The sequence below is a fragment of the Electrophorus electricus genome, chromosome 3, assembly GCF_013358815.1.
Source record: "Electrophorus electricus isolate fEleEle1 chromosome 3, fEleEle1.pri, whole genome shotgun sequence".
Taxonomy (NCBI): domain Eukaryota; kingdom Metazoa; phylum Chordata; class Actinopteri; order Gymnotiformes; family Gymnotidae; genus Electrophorus; species Electrophorus electricus.
The window spans coordinates 29970001-29984717 of NC_049537.1; the positions used below are offsets into that span (position 1 = coordinate 29970001).

At 48.0% G+C, this 14717-nt stretch overlaps 1 protein-coding gene across 7 annotated transcripts in view; it reads left to right on the plus strand.

The window, feature by feature from the left end:
• fryl (furry homolog, like) overlaps positions 1 to 14717 on the plus strand; it is an 84031-nt gene that overhangs the window by 52038 nt on the left and 17276 nt on the right. For all 7 annotated transcript variants that reach the window (XM_027022637.2, XM_027022634.2, XM_027022635.2 and 4 more), the window contains 28 exons: positions 443 to 550; positions 1803 to 2040; positions 2639 to 2815; positions 2932 to 3018; positions 3633 to 3901; positions 4161 to 4365; positions 4543 to 4667; positions 4882 to 4939; positions 5196 to 5287; positions 5571 to 5743; positions 5834 to 5994; positions 6306 to 6416; positions 6615 to 6769; positions 6866 to 6965; positions 7202 to 7370; positions 8722 to 8975; positions 9079 to 9219; positions 9424 to 9589; positions 9686 to 9770; positions 10006 to 10118; positions 10323 to 10473; positions 11526 to 11629; positions 12100 to 12282; positions 12515 to 12710; positions 13174 to 13295; positions 13417 to 13604; positions 13766 to 13860; positions 13997 to 14658. In XM_027022637.2, the coding sequence (XP_026878438.2) occupies positions 443 to 550; positions 1803 to 2040; positions 2639 to 2815; positions 2932 to 3018; positions 3633 to 3901; positions 4161 to 4365; positions 4543 to 4667; positions 4882 to 4939; positions 5196 to 5287; positions 5571 to 5743; positions 5834 to 5994; positions 6306 to 6416; positions 6615 to 6769; positions 6866 to 6965; positions 7202 to 7370; positions 8722 to 8975; positions 9079 to 9219; positions 9424 to 9589; positions 9686 to 9770; positions 10006 to 10118; positions 10323 to 10473; positions 11526 to 11629; positions 12100 to 12282; positions 12515 to 12710; positions 13174 to 13295; positions 13417 to 13604; positions 13766 to 13860; positions 13997 to 14658 (4688 nt within the window). The remainder of the gene's footprint in view (positions 1 to 442; positions 551 to 1802; positions 2041 to 2638; positions 2816 to 2931; positions 3019 to 3632; positions 3902 to 4160; positions 4366 to 4542; positions 4668 to 4881; positions 4940 to 5195; positions 5288 to 5570; positions 5744 to 5833; positions 5995 to 6305; positions 6417 to 6614; positions 6770 to 6865; positions 6966 to 7201; positions 7371 to 8721; positions 8976 to 9078; positions 9220 to 9423; positions 9590 to 9685; positions 9771 to 10005; positions 10119 to 10322; positions 10474 to 11525; positions 11630 to 12099; positions 12283 to 12514; positions 12711 to 13173; positions 13296 to 13416; positions 13605 to 13765; positions 13861 to 13996; positions 14659 to 14717) is intronic.

Consider the following 14717-nt stretch of genomic DNA (forward strand, 5'->3'; position numbering starts at 1 on the left):
GCTGTCTAGATTCTGTACTGTTCTACCTGATATCCGCGCTGTCTAGATTCTGTACTGTTCTACCTGATATCCGCGCTGTCTAGATTCTGTACTGTTCTACCTGATATCCGCGCTGTCTAGATTCTGTACTGTTCTACCTGATATCCGCGCTGTCTAGATTCTGTACTGTTCTACCTGATATCCGCGCTGTCTAGATTCTGTACTGTTCTACCTGATATCCGCGCTGTCTAGATTCTGTACTGTTCTACCTCCATATCTGTGCTGTCTAGCTTCTGTACTGTTCTACCTCATATCTGTGCTGTCTAGCTTCTGTACTGTTCTACCTCATATCTGTGCTGTTTGACTTCTTTCTCGTTCTTTCAGCTGATATCCAAACCATTTTACGATTGTGGGTTTGATAGCTTGTGGAGTTCATAACGTGTTTGTGTGTTCCATCTTATAGTGGCGAGCGAAAGCCGAAGATCGACCTGTTCCGCACGTGTGTGGCCGCCATTCCCAGGCTCATCCCCGACGGCATGAGCAGACAGGACCTTATAGAGCTCCTGGCCAAGTAAGGACCTTTCACCCCTGACCTTTCCACACTCTGAAGCAGGGTTCAGATGCATGTGACTCCTTATGAGTTCATTGTTGGGGGGGGGGGGGGGGGTGTACAGTGGTGTGTTTTAAGTGGCTGATATGAGCCTTTCGGAAGGCACACACAATGAACTGTACTTTCTGTGGCTACTCACTGATGCATATACACAGAGGGTGAGCTGTTTTTTGTGGGTGGGTGCGCGCGCATGTGAGAAAATGGCACATTCGGTCGATATTTTCTCTCTCTCTTAGTCATGACCACATGGGAGATGCTAGTGTAAAGTGCAAGGTGTAAACAAATCCCTGATATTTGTGTAGGGTTCCCACACGTCCCAGAAAATCTGGACAAATTTGAATAATTTTCCAATGACATTGCCATCTGCAAGGGCTATGTTATGTGCAGGACCATGTCACCTTTCAGATGGTAGTTTATAGAAAAGATGGTAGTGTTTGAGTAGGTCCCTCTCAGTGATGTGGTGACACTGTAAACACATCGCGTCACATAATAGCACATGCAGGCTGGATGACACTGCAGCTTAAGTGGCTGAAACATTACAATGTAAACATTAGTCACTGCTGGCTGGTAACTGGTGGTTTGTTTGTTTTTTTTTAATTAGGTTTTCTAGACTAAGGTTGCTTTCTTCCCAATGTGGCTCTAATAGGTGTATAATATTAAATTGGAATAATGTGTGTTTGTTTTATCTGCTGAAGTTGACATGCTTGCTAGATTGTTTTGCCTGCAAAGGTGATTCAACTCTGGCTAGGAGAAGTGGTTTCAAACGTGTCTTGGTTATTGTTGAGCGACTTAGTCGGGGGAAGTCAGGGTCAAAACTGTGAATGGGACCGACCTGTTTGAGTCAGCTAAATGCTGGCTAATGGCTAAACACCTTTTTTTTTTTTTTTTTTTTTTTTTTTTTTTTTGTAGCCTTGTCTTTTCAAACACATTGTTAAGGAAAAAGGACTATAACATGACATCAGATTTGGTAGCGGTAGCTCACAGTGGGTATAATTTATTAAAGACTCCACTTAGTATGACTAGTAAAAGGGCTGTGTTCAGTCTAGATTTGTCAGCAGGCAGCACAGCAGAGCGCATTAATGTGTGGTGTGGTCCCAGTGTTATACCAGCTAGATCATCACTGAAAATATCTTGAAGTCCTGGAAACTGATCACCACCAAGCTTACAGTAAAGTGTGTGTGTGCATGCACGTGCCCGTGTGCACCTCTCCCAGACTAACCATCCACATGGATGAGGAGCTGCGTGGTCTGGCCTTCACCACGCTGCAGGCACTGATGGTGGACTTCCCCGAGTGGAGGGAGGATGTGCTGTCGGGCTTTGTGTACTTTGTGGTGCGTGAGGTGACGGATGTTCACCCCACCCTGCTGGACAACGCCGTCAAGATGCTGCTACAGCTCATCATCCAGTGGAAGCAGGCGGTGCAGAGCAGCAACCGCAGCCAAGATGCACAGGTACCACAGCCCTACCGCTTGCTCTGTCTGTCTCTTGCTGTCAACTCCACTCATTTCTGTGGTTACTACAACAACAATATTGGAAGCTGGATGAGCACAGCACGCACTGTTGCTCTTGTTTGCTCACAGGCAAAGGGTTTATTCCCTGATCCCATCGCGCAGACCCTCTCCCTCTTGGAACACTTAGAGGCGTGCAGTTTCTGATGATACAGATTACAGAATGAGTTAAAGTCATAACCTCATAAGCCAGTGGATCAGTTGTTACTGAAGATCAGAAGTTGTATAGAATTTAAAAGCAGTTACAGTTCAATGCATCCATGATCCCATAGATAACATGCGCTTATTACATTTTAGAAAATCTGTGATCAGAATCATTCCTCCTGCGTTTGTCCTCACATCTGTGTTTGGATAATGCCACAAACGAAGTCTGCTGAAGTCTGCATCCCTAGCGGATTCACTGGAAGTTCCCCACAAATTCTGCCTATCGACCTGGATGAACGGCAGAATTACACAGCCCTTTGGCCCTGTGGACTTTCCCGGGAACATACATGTTTAGATTGGTCCATAACTGTGTCCATAACCTGCCTGTGTCTCTTAGGGCTCTAACCGGAGTGGCTGTCTGTCTCTGGAGCGCCCCCTGGTGTTGAGTGTTCTGCATGTGGTGGAGGGCCTGGCCTTGGTAGTGCTGTGCAGCTGCCGGCCGGCCACTCGTCGCCTCGCCGTCAACGTACTCAAAGAGGTCCGTGCACTGCACAACGCCCTCGGCATTGCCAAGGTAACCACCGCACCCAGGAAACCCCTCGTTCCCTCACATTTATTTGCATGTATGGTAATGCAGTGATGAGTCAAGATCAATATCTCTCCCTCCCTCTCTCTCTCTGTCTCCCTCAGGGTGATGAGGAGTTGGCTATAGATGTGATGGACAGGGTGAGCGCTTCAGTTCTGGAAAGCTTTATTCACCTTACTGGGGCTGACCAGGTAGCGTACCACACGTGTTCTCCGACATAACAGACTGTACTCAGTAACGAGTCCATTACCTCTTTTATGCATCTTTAGCTCTCACCATTAGGCTTTTATGTGTAACCTTTTCTCTCCTTTCTCTCCTCTTCCCTTCCCCGTTTCAATTCTCTCTCTCTCTCTCTCTCTCTCTCTCTCTCTCTCTCTCTCTCTCTCAAATACAAATTAAAATTTAAATTGTTTCATTGGCATGGATTGTAATTAACTGTTATCAAAGCGGTTATCAGAACTATTAAAAGTAATTAAACTGTGGCGGTAAAAAATACCTAAAATATAGATAATGAAGCCTCATATATAGACCTGATGTAGAGACCCTTATATACATTCTCAGACACACACACTTACCTGTGCCTATATGTGATGACGCACATATAGTTAAATAAATAATTGTATGGACATACATGTGATTGGTTTAAGTCTGATTGTTTCTTTGAAAGAGTGGTAGTTATAAACATTGTGCTGATGTTTTAACACATTCAGCAATGTCTCTCTCTTCTCTCAAATATTCTTCACACACAACTCTCTCCCTCCTCTCTCGCTCTCTCTCAATCGCCCCCTCTCCTCCTCTCTCTCAGACCAGCCTACTCTACTGTCCCAGTGGTATAGACCTGCAGACACTGGCTGAGTGGAGCTCCTCCCCCATTAGTCATCAGTTTGATGTAGTCAGCCCGTCCCACATCTGGGTGTTTGCCCATGTGACCCAGGGCCAGGACCCGTGGGTCATCACCCTGTCCAGCTACCTGCGACAGGAGCACCTCCCCAAGCACTGCCCCACAGCTCTGGGCTACGCCTGGGTCTTTGCCTCCACCCGCCTTCAACTGCTCTCTCCGCAAGTCGACATCAAGTAAGGAGACAGTTAGGAGCTCATAGTTTGTGTGTGTGTGTGTGTGTGTGTGTGTGTGTGTGTGTGTGTGTGTGTGTGTGTGTGTGTGTGTGTGTAAATGTTGCACAAGCCCCAATACACTTATGTGAAGAGACTACAAATATCCTGCTATATCCTGCTGAGCTTGCCAGTTTAGTCCCGCCCCCACCAACACACCTGTGCAGGAGCGCTCCTCCGACACCACCCGTTGACCTTTTGCCCCCGACCCCTGCTCCTACAGTAGCCCCATCAACGCTAAGAAGATGAACAGTCTGAGCAGCAGCGGTGACTCCTACGTGGGCCTGTGGAGGAACTACCTCATCCTCTGCTGCAGTTCCGCCACCTCCTCCTCGTCCTCCTCATCCTCGGCCCCCGGCTCTGTCCGCTGCTCCCCACCAGAGACGCTGGCGTCCACCCCAGACAGCGGCTACAGCTACGACTCCAAGGTCAGATCCATGCACTAACCTGAGTTTGAGCTATACTGTTTTCGAGTGGTGCTTGGATTAGAATACTTCTTCTGTCCAAGTATCTTGCCCAAGAAATATAATTTAATGAAAGCGTGTGTGTGTGTGTGTGTGTGTGTGTGTGTGTGTGTGTGTGTGTGTGTGTGTGTGTGTGTGTAGATCATTGGTGTTCCGTCCCCATCCTCCTTGTTCAAGCACGTGGTTCCTATGATGCGCTCAGAGAGTATGGACATCACTGAGTCTCTCGTACTGGGTCTTGGCCGGACCAACCCTGTTGCCTTCAGGTGTGTGTGCACGTGTTTTAGGAGGGTTTGTTACTGTTTCACCCCATCATGAAGTTTGTGTCTCATTGGCAGTGTGTGTCTGTACGGCCCTAACCGTGTGTGTGTGTGTGTGTGTGTGTGTGTGTGTGTGTGTGTGTGTGTGTGTGTGTGTGTGTGTGTGTGTGTGTGTGTGGTGGGGGCCTTCGCTCTAATGCTCTGATTGTGTGTCTTTCAGAGAGCTCATGGAGGAACTGAACCCAATCATTAAGGAGGCTTTAGAGAGAAGGCCAGAGGTCAGCTGAGCTCATCTGGGTCACCTCCCCACACTAGCCCTCCTTTATTTAACTCTTCTGAGGAGAGCTACAAAAACAACCTGAAATAATGAAATCTGTCTCACATAAATTAAAAGCTGTGGTCTGTTAACTGGTTTTGTATAACAGTTGACCTTTCTCTCACCCTCTCTCGCACACACACTTGCTTTTTCGTTTTCTCTGTCTACCTGTCTGTTTGTTTTTTTCTCTCTCTCTCTCTGTCTTCCTGTGAGTGTAGAATATGAAGCGACGCAGAAGGCGCGATATTCTCAGAGTCCAGCTGGTCCGGATCTTTGAGCTGTTGGCTGATTCTGGAGTCATCAGCCAGATGTGAGTGTCTGTCTGCCTGTCTGTCTGTGTGTGTGTGTGTGTGTGTGTCTCTCTCTCTCTCTCTCTCTGATTCTTTGTGTGTGTTCATAATTATGCTTTAAAGTCAAATTCAGAATTGTGTTGTTGGATGTTGAAGGAAAAAAAAAACAGGTGTGAAAACAGCAGGCGTTTTCTTAATTCTATAAAAATTACAAAGTAGACTAGTGGACCTAGTACTCTATTGGTCTGTATCTGACCTGTGTGTGTGTGTGTGTGTGTGTGTGTGTGTGGGGCACACACACAGTGGGAGCGGGGGTCTGGACGGAGAGAGCCAGTCTCTGAACAGCACCTTGCTGGAATATGTAGATCTGACTCGGCAGCTACTGGAAGCAGAAAATGACAAGGAATCAGACACACTCCGAGACATCCGCTCACACTTCAGTGCCCTGGTGGCAAACATCATCCAGAACGTGCCAGGTATACACACACACACACACACACAAATAGAGCTGAGTCCTGTTTGAAAGGTCCATTTACTTCTTTTTTGTGTGTGTGTGTTTGCTGCAGTGCACCAGAGGAGGAGTATTTTCCCACAGCAGTCTCTGAGACATAGTCTCTTCATGCTCTTCAGTCACTGGGCTGGACCCTTCAGTATCATGTTCACACCTCTGGACCGTTACAGCGACCGCAACATGCAAATCAACAGACACCAGTACTGTGCTCTTAAAGTAAGAAAATACACACACACACACACACAATCTCTACTAGACCGTTAAAGAGACCGCAAATCAACAGACACCATTACTGTACTCTTACAGAATGCGCAAGCACGCGCGCGCACACACCCAAACCTCTAGACTGCTACAGCAACCACAGCATGCAAATGAACAGATAACAGCACACACATGTGCATGCACACACACTCACAGACACGTACGCATGCAGGGTTAATTGCCAGCAGTGCCTGATTGATCTTTTTACTTAGTTAACATGTTTGGTGCATTTAACTTGTCTGTGTCTTATGTGTGCATGCCTCCAGGCCATGTCTGCTGTGTTGTGTTGTGGTCCAGTCGCTGATAACGTCGGTCTCTCGTCAGATGGATACCTCTACAAATGGCTGGACAACATCTTGGACTCACAGGACCGCAAGGTAACCACACACACATCTTGCATTGTCATCATTGGTGTAAATGGTCTCCAGAACCTTGTTTCCGTTGATGTTGACATCTGGCAGGATTGAAGGGTATTTGAAGTAAACTTTGAGAAAACCTTTAGAATTTTTTAAAAAAGGTTTTTTTTTTTTTTAAATAATTTCTGGTAAATTTTGTGTGTGTGTGTGCGTGCGCAGGTGCACCAGCTGGGCTGTGAGGCAGTCATGCTGCTGTTGGAGTTGAACCCTGAGCAGAGCAACTTGCTGTTCTGGGCGGTGGACCGATGTTACACAGGCTCCCGCAGGGTCGCCAGCGGGTGCTTCCGCGCCATTGCCAACGTCTTCCACAGCAGGTACCCCTCCCCCACCTCTGTGTGTGTCAACCGAACTACTGAGGCTGGAAGGCTGACGGCTGACTCTGTCTCTGTGTGTGTGTGTGTGTGTGACAGGGATTATCAATTTGACACAGTGGTGCTGCTGAACTTGATTCTGTTTAAGGCTGCGGACTCGTCCAGAGATATCTATGAGGTTGCTATGCAGTTACTTCAGGTAATGCGCACGCACACACCCCTACACAGGCTCCCACATGCTCACACATGGTTGTAGAACTACTACACAGTATTCTAAATACAGAATCATGTACGACATTAGACATTCATACAGTTTTAAGTTTGCATTTACTTGCGTTGAAAGTGCTACATTGTTAACTATGAAGAAACTTGGAGGCTGCTTCAGAAGGTCCGGTGGTCTGATGGGGAGGGGGTGTTTGTTCACGCCCGTGTTAGATCTTGGAGCCAAAGCTGTTCCGGTACGCCCATAAGCTGGAGATCCAGCGTGCCGACGGTGTTCTGACCCCACCCTCCCCGTTGCCCCCCCTCTACTCCGTCTCCTACTACCAGCTGAGCGAAGAGCTGGCACGAACCTATCCTGAGCTCACACTGCCCATCTTCTCAGGTACGCACGCACACAAATGCACAAACAGAAAAACACACTCGCACATACTGTAATGCTCATTTCATTTATTGCTAAAACTCCTTTTAGGGCAATTCATAGTTTAAATTAAAAAAAAGAGGAAAAAATGCTTTCAACGACAGTATAAAACAACAGGACAACATAAACAAAGCCTAAAGAACATCAAAAGGCAACAGTGGTCTGATGACTGCTGCGATGAAAACATTTGTACCTGTTTGTCTTCAGTAAAGGCATTCTGTAAAGAATGATGGAAGAAAAGGGAAATCAAAGTGTAGTGGGTACAGTCCGGGGGAAGAGGCCTGTCCTTACTCACATCCTTCCGTCACACAGCTCAGCTCCACTGCTCTGCTGCTCCTATCAGCTTGCTAGCTTGTTTGATGATGCTGTTTGGGGTTTTTCAGCAAAACCAACAAATCACTGAAGAACATCAAACAAGCTCTTTAAAAGTCTGTGAAAACATTTCCAGTAAGGTTTTATCAATATTAAAGAACCTTAGCTTCCTCAGACAAAACACTATAGGCACTTTTTACACAGGGAATAAGTCGAGAATGTGTCCGTTATTGTACCTGGACCCTCATATTCGGTAACCCTCTCGATCTCCATTTCTTTGATAACATTTTTGTCCTGAGCAATGTGGTGGTGTCTAAAATCAGAAAGCATGCCTTTAGTTTTGGCTACACTGATGTGTAAAAAAAAAAAAAAAAAAAAAAGAAACATTTGATAAAATCTTCCATGCCAGAACCATGGCTATTCTCATCCTCGTAAAGAAGACCTATGAAGACGGTCGTCAGCGGATTTTGCTATATGTCTCTCTACGGAATTGCCACGACAGTCTTCTGTGTAGTGTTGTGTAGAGAAGAGTACACAGCCTTCAAACAAACCACAGGATGACCTGAATTGGTCTGACAACTGGCCTTAACCTTTGGGTTCTCTCCATCCTACCAGGCAGTGATTTTGAGCCAACATTTATCCTTGAGTTTCCTTACTAAAATATATGACTGGATGGTGTTAAACGCTGAGGAAGATTCAATAAAAGGTAATCATGCCGTAGTTCCTGGAATATGTAGATTCTCAAGCACCAGGGTGAGCAGGGTGCCACCTGTACCTTCCACCCCTCACTAAAATGGACCTGACTCTCTCGAGTTTTCAGCAACTCGTCTTTAAGCACCTTTTCAAGGCATTTCATAAGTTGGGATGTGAGGGCTCTATCATACACACTTTGATCAGCACATGTGTAATAGATAATTCTTGTTAGCTTTAAACTGTCCTTTTTTACGCTGGCCGCATTTTCGTTTCACAAAGTCTCCAGCTGACTGATTCCCTCTTAATGCAGAGGTGAGTCAGAGGATACAAACGGCACACCCTGGTGGTCGGCAGGTGATGCTGCACTACCTGCTGCCCTGGATGAACAACATAGAGTTGGTGGACTTCAAGCCGTCGTCGCGGCGACAGGAGGAGCCCGAGGAGGAGGAGGAGGGGCGTGAGATGATGATGGTGAACAGCCGTCGCTGGCTTAGGGGAGAGGGATGGGGATCACCCCAGGCAACCACCATGGTCCTAAACAACCTCATGTTCATGACTGCCAAGGTACATGCACGCACGCGCGCTCAACATAATCTGCACATGCAGTGCACACAGACACTTTTAGGACATATACACTGTGAGTTGTGGGAACTGTGTGTTTCACCAGTATGGGGACGAGTTTGCGTGGTCGGAGATTGAGAACGTGTGGACCACTCTGGCCGACAGCTGGCCCAAAAATCTCAAGATCATCCTTCATTTCCTCATTAGCATGTCCGGAGTGAACAGCGAACCGAGCCTCCTGCCTTATGTGAGTGACACCTTTCTTAACCAATCACACGCTGAAGTGTTTACCACAAACACATAGCGTGTCAATGACGTTAGCATCAGAGTAGAGCACTGGTTAGCTTTGGTTTCAAATAAACCACAGGGCAGTACATCCTCAGATGCAAATAGCACAGTTGGTTTGTGTGTTGTATAAATGTTGCATTAACGTTAAGGTGTGGTTGTGCAGGTGAAGCGTGTGGTAGTGTATCTGGGCAGAGATAAGACCATGCAGCTCCTGGAGGAGCTGATGTGTGAGCTGGAACACACTGACCCCGTGAGCTCAGCTGTCACTCATATGGACAACCCGCCCTACTACCGCATCACGTCCTCTTATAAAATCCCCTCTGTCACAGGTATGCCTAGTCACAAACCCCTCCCATGTGTCTAGCCGCCTTTTACCTTTGTCGTGAGTCTCTTTGGCATTGAGCAGTTCCTGTCTCTGCTATCAGGCACATCATCTAGCAGTAACACTATGGTTCCCGGGCCAGATGGTCACCACGACAACAAGCTCAAGGATTCAAACATAGAGGATAAGTAAGGATTCAATTGCTTGCCTTTTATAGCACACCACACACACACACACACACACACACACACACACACACACACACACACACACACTCATACACCCAAGCATTTACCCCTTTCACACAGTTACACACATTTTTTAATGTTCAGTGAACTGCTTGTGGTGATTGTGTGTGTGTGTGTGTGTGTGTGTGTGTGTGTGTGTGTGTGTGTGTGTGTGTGTGTGTATACATGTGCACAGTTACGCTCATCTGGATATTTACAGTGGGCTGAACAGCAATCTGAACAGACAGCATCATCGCTTGGAGTCCCGCTACAGTAGCAGCTCAGGAGGATCCTATGAGGAGGAGAAGAGTGAGAGAGAAACACACACACACACACACACACACACATGCACATAAATAGACACACTCTCATACACGCACAAAAATGCGCACACCATTAACAAGTGAACTACTACTTATGACCCTACTCTGGAGATAAATAGATAAACATGGTTAGTTGTTCTTAATCATTCCATGTGACTCCCTCTCCTCTCCTCCTTCACTCTGGGCCCAGGTGACTCTATGCCGGTCTATGCTAACTGGCGTCTGAAGGTTATGGACCACAACCGTCCCGAGCCCCTCCCTTTCCCACCCACAGGAGGCTGCTGGTCCCCGCTGGTCGACCATCTACCTGAAACCACCACACCTGGAGTCTCTCTTCACAGGTCTCACACACACACACACACACACACACACACACACACACACAGTGCTTTACAGAGTATAGATAGTAAAACTACAAGTAGAATAAAAGATGAGATACATCAGTAAAACAGCACCTAGAGAGCACACACAATCACAGTGCAGTGTATTTACTCACCGACCTCTTTACAAATGTGTGTCTTGCACTGGTCTTTATAAGAGTCATCAGACACTGCAAGCCTCATAGTAGATGACCACAGTTAGGGTGCTACTGCCACAAATCTCCACGAGTCTTTAGATGATTTTGTGGAAAATGTAAAATACCTATTTCACCTTGGTGAGAGAGTGCGGTGGTATATGAGGAGAGAGTAGGTTAGACACACAGGTAGGGCCCTGACCCTGCAACAGTCTATATGCAATGCTAAGAAGATTTAATTGGATTCTATACAAAACAGGAAGTCAGTGGAGAGATTTCAGCGAGGGGGTTGTGGGATTGTCTATTTGACCTAGTGAGTAGTAGCTGCATTCTGAATCACCTGCAGACGATTTAGAGCAGATCTACAAGGTGAAGAAGAGAGAACATTACAGTAATAAATGTGAGATGAGATATTGGCATGTATGAGCACATCTAGCACTTTGAGACCATTTGATATTTGATATTTCGCAAGTGAAAAAAAAAAAGCAACACTTGGACAGTTGCTTAATGTGGGTGTCATGACAGACTGATAAATTAAGACACCTAAGTTACGTATGCTAGGCTGGGCAGCAGAGGAAAAATAGCCAAGACTTTGCTTAATCGAGGCCGTAATGTCTGGAGTAACAATCAAAACCTCTGTATTATCAGCATCACCCTTCAAGAACGTAGCCGTTGTCACGCCCCTGACTGCATCCAGGCAATTTAAAATCAATATTAGCTAATAAAGCTCAACTCCAGCTATATAAGACCACCTCACCCCAAACCTCCTCATAGGAACTACATAATCACGTTCATAAATACATACCCAGTGTGCCCACAGGCCGATAAATGCGTGATGAGAGCATTCACTTTAACACGCTCGCCTTCTCACCTGTGCAGGTGTAACATTGCAGTCATCTTGCTCACTGACCTAATTGTGGACCATGGAGTCAAAGTGGAGTGGAGCGCCTATCTGCATCTTCTACTGCATGCCATTTTCATTGGTAAAATATACACACACACACACCATTTTGAACTAGAAGTTGCAGTGATCTGTTTGTGGAAAAATTTGGTTTTGGGTCAAAAACTTGATTCTGGTGTGTTATGGGGTTTTATTAGTGTCCCATCAAATCAAGTCTTTCCTTATTACTGTATTGGTGTCATATACAAAGGACATAAATGCAGACTAGATGCTCTCAAAAATACGACAGTAAGACCATGTGTAATGCCCCCTCACACTAAGACCATGTGTAATGCCCCCTCACACTAAGACCATGTGTAATGCACCCTCACAGTAAGCACTTGTTCCCGTCATTGACAGTCGGCAAAAGCTTTTTAGTGTTTTTACTGAGATTCTTTACTCACTGGGGTGGCACCCAGCACTCTCATATGGCAAGCAGGAGCTCTGTTCTTTGATCTTTTGTGTGCACACTTGTGTAAGTGGTCACTGACTCCTGACGCTCTCTCTCTGCAGGTTTTGACCACCAGCACCCGGAGGTCTATGAGCACTGCAAGCGTCTTTTGCTTCACCTGCTGGTGGTCCAGGGAACCAACACCAGCGTCCAATCACTGGCCTCTGTCCTGCTGCGTAACCGGGAGTTCCACGAGCCCAGAGTTCTGACTGTTAAACCCCCACCGCAGGAGTTCAACCTCACAGGTCTGTATAGGCACAGAAACTGGGTGCCTTCATGCCTGAATCCTTTTTGCATAGAAATATTTGCAGGGTATTTATTAGCTTCCAGAAGTATTTATCAAAAAGCCAAATGCTAGTCAGTTTTCTCCTTTGCTACCTCCTACTGTGTTAAGCAGGCAGGTTTCCCTCCTTCTCTTCCTCTTTCTCTCCATTTCTCTGCTTTTCTTCCTCTGACTATCTGTCCTCCTCCCACCAGGCGTGGCAGAGCTGGTCCCCGACTACCAGCCGTCCCCCATGACGGACTCGGGCCTGAGTTCCAGCTCCACGTCCTCCAGTATCAGTCTGGGTGGCTCAGCCCTGCCCCACCTCCCACCGGCGCTGATCGGGGAGGTGGATCTGTCCCTCGAGCAGGACGAGAAGGTCAAACACCTCATTGAGTTCATCAGCTCCAGGTAGGCACCTCTGCAAGCTCTGTGTCCACTGTGTGTACACGTAGACACTGCTGCAGTGTGTCTGCTTGTGGTGGTGGTGGTGGTGGTTGTTGTTTGTAAATGTTTTTTTGGTTTTTTTTTAGATTCTGCAGTTTTGTCTTGTTATATGACTTTAGTCTGTCACTCAGGGTGCTTCTGGAGTATTTGATGGTACTGTAGGTGTTGCCTTTATAACACACAGGAGTGTCTGTGCTCAGTGTTTGTGTCTTGTCTTGTGTCCACAGCCTTGTCTAATTGGAGAGGGTATAGTTGCATGTGTGTGCACGTGTGCCATTTTCCTGTGTGTGTGCAGTGTAACTCGACTGTCTCCACTGTCAGTATTTTTTTTTCCCGTCTGCCATCATGTGCCATGTCTGATATGTTCCTCTAAGTCTCTCCCCTCCCGGCGCTCACTCCCTGTCTGCTCTGATTGGCTGGCTTGCAGGAAGCGAGGTCCTCTGTGGAACCATGAGGACATGTCTCCCAAAAACCCCAACATCAAGAGTGCTGAGCAGCTCAGCGTCTTCCTCAGACACGTCGTCACCGTGTTCAAACAGACGCAGTCAGGTGAGTTCACGCTCCTGCTCTCCTCGCTCATTCACTTTACTTTGTTTTTGTTCTCTCGCGGGCTTGGTGCACTGCGTGCTCGGTGGTGAAGGCTGTCGCGTGCGGTTTGGCCTGTGGACAGGTGTTCAGATCGACCAGCTGCTCAGCGAGGTGGCTCTCCACACCGCCCTGTCCTGCTCCTCCCGACACTACGCCGGACGCTCCTTCCAGATCTTCAGGGCACTGAAGCAGCCGCTCACAGCCTCCACGCTGTTGGATCTGCTCTCTCGCCTGGTGGAGACTGTAGGAGACCCTGGAGAGGAGGCCCAGGTAAGAGCAGTAAAACCGAAACATTTCATGAAATGCAAGAGAAACTGTGAACAGTTCCTGAAGTACAAGGATAATTGTGGTACTAGCTAATCCTCTCTCCAGCTAGAAGTAATGACAGCCAGCCACGAAGCACTACCTTCATCACATCCTCTTCCTCTCAGGGCTTTGTGATCGAGTTGCTGCTGACTCTGGAGGCTGGAATAGACACTCTGGCTGACAGCATGAAGAACTACGACCTGCTCACTGCACTATCACAGTAAGATGAACACCTCCGTGTGCACACGATCACGCGTTTACTGTACACATGCACCTGTCCCATACCAGTTTATTCTTAATTAACCCCAGAGGAAAAAATAACACACAACCCCTCTACAATCTCCCATTTTCCAAAGGGCTTCGACACACGACCCCGTTCTGGGCACCAAGTTTGCCAGCAACAGGAAGAGCACGGGCCAGCTGAACATGAGCAGCGGCGGTCTGTTCCACGGGCACTACAGCCACGCTCGCAGCAGCTCGCTCCGTGCCAGTCTCGTGGGCAAGTACAAGGGAGACCGTCCCCGTAGCAACACGCTCGACGTGGCAGACCGCCTGAGCGGCAGCCACGGCAACCTGGCCCGGACGCGCAGCTTATCCTCTCTGTGTGAGGGCGGAGTCCCGGGAGGCGGAGAAGGGGGAGGGGGGGAAGGAGGTGGTGGAGGAGGAGGGGGCGTGGCCGGCCTGGGAGAGTCGGGCCCCCCGGTGGACCCCACCAATCTGCTGGCGACAGTGTTCTGGATCGCGGCGTCACTGCTGGAGTCGGACTACGAGTTCGAGTACCTTCTGGCTCTGCGATTGCTCAACAGGCTGCTGGCGCAGCTGCCCCTGGAGAGGTCCGAGAGCCGGGAGCACTTGGAGAGGGTGCTGGCCAAGCTGCGCTGGTACAACTTCCCTGGCCTGCTGCAGCTCTTCCTGAAGGGCTTCACCTCGGCCGCCACGCAGGAGCTCACCATACACCTGCTCAGCAGGCTCATCAGCGTCTCCCGCCACGCCCTCGTCGACCCCTCGCAGCTGGCAGGTGAGAGTATGGCTGAAGGCAGCATTATTTCGGTTGCAGGTGGCGTTATTTCGTTCCAC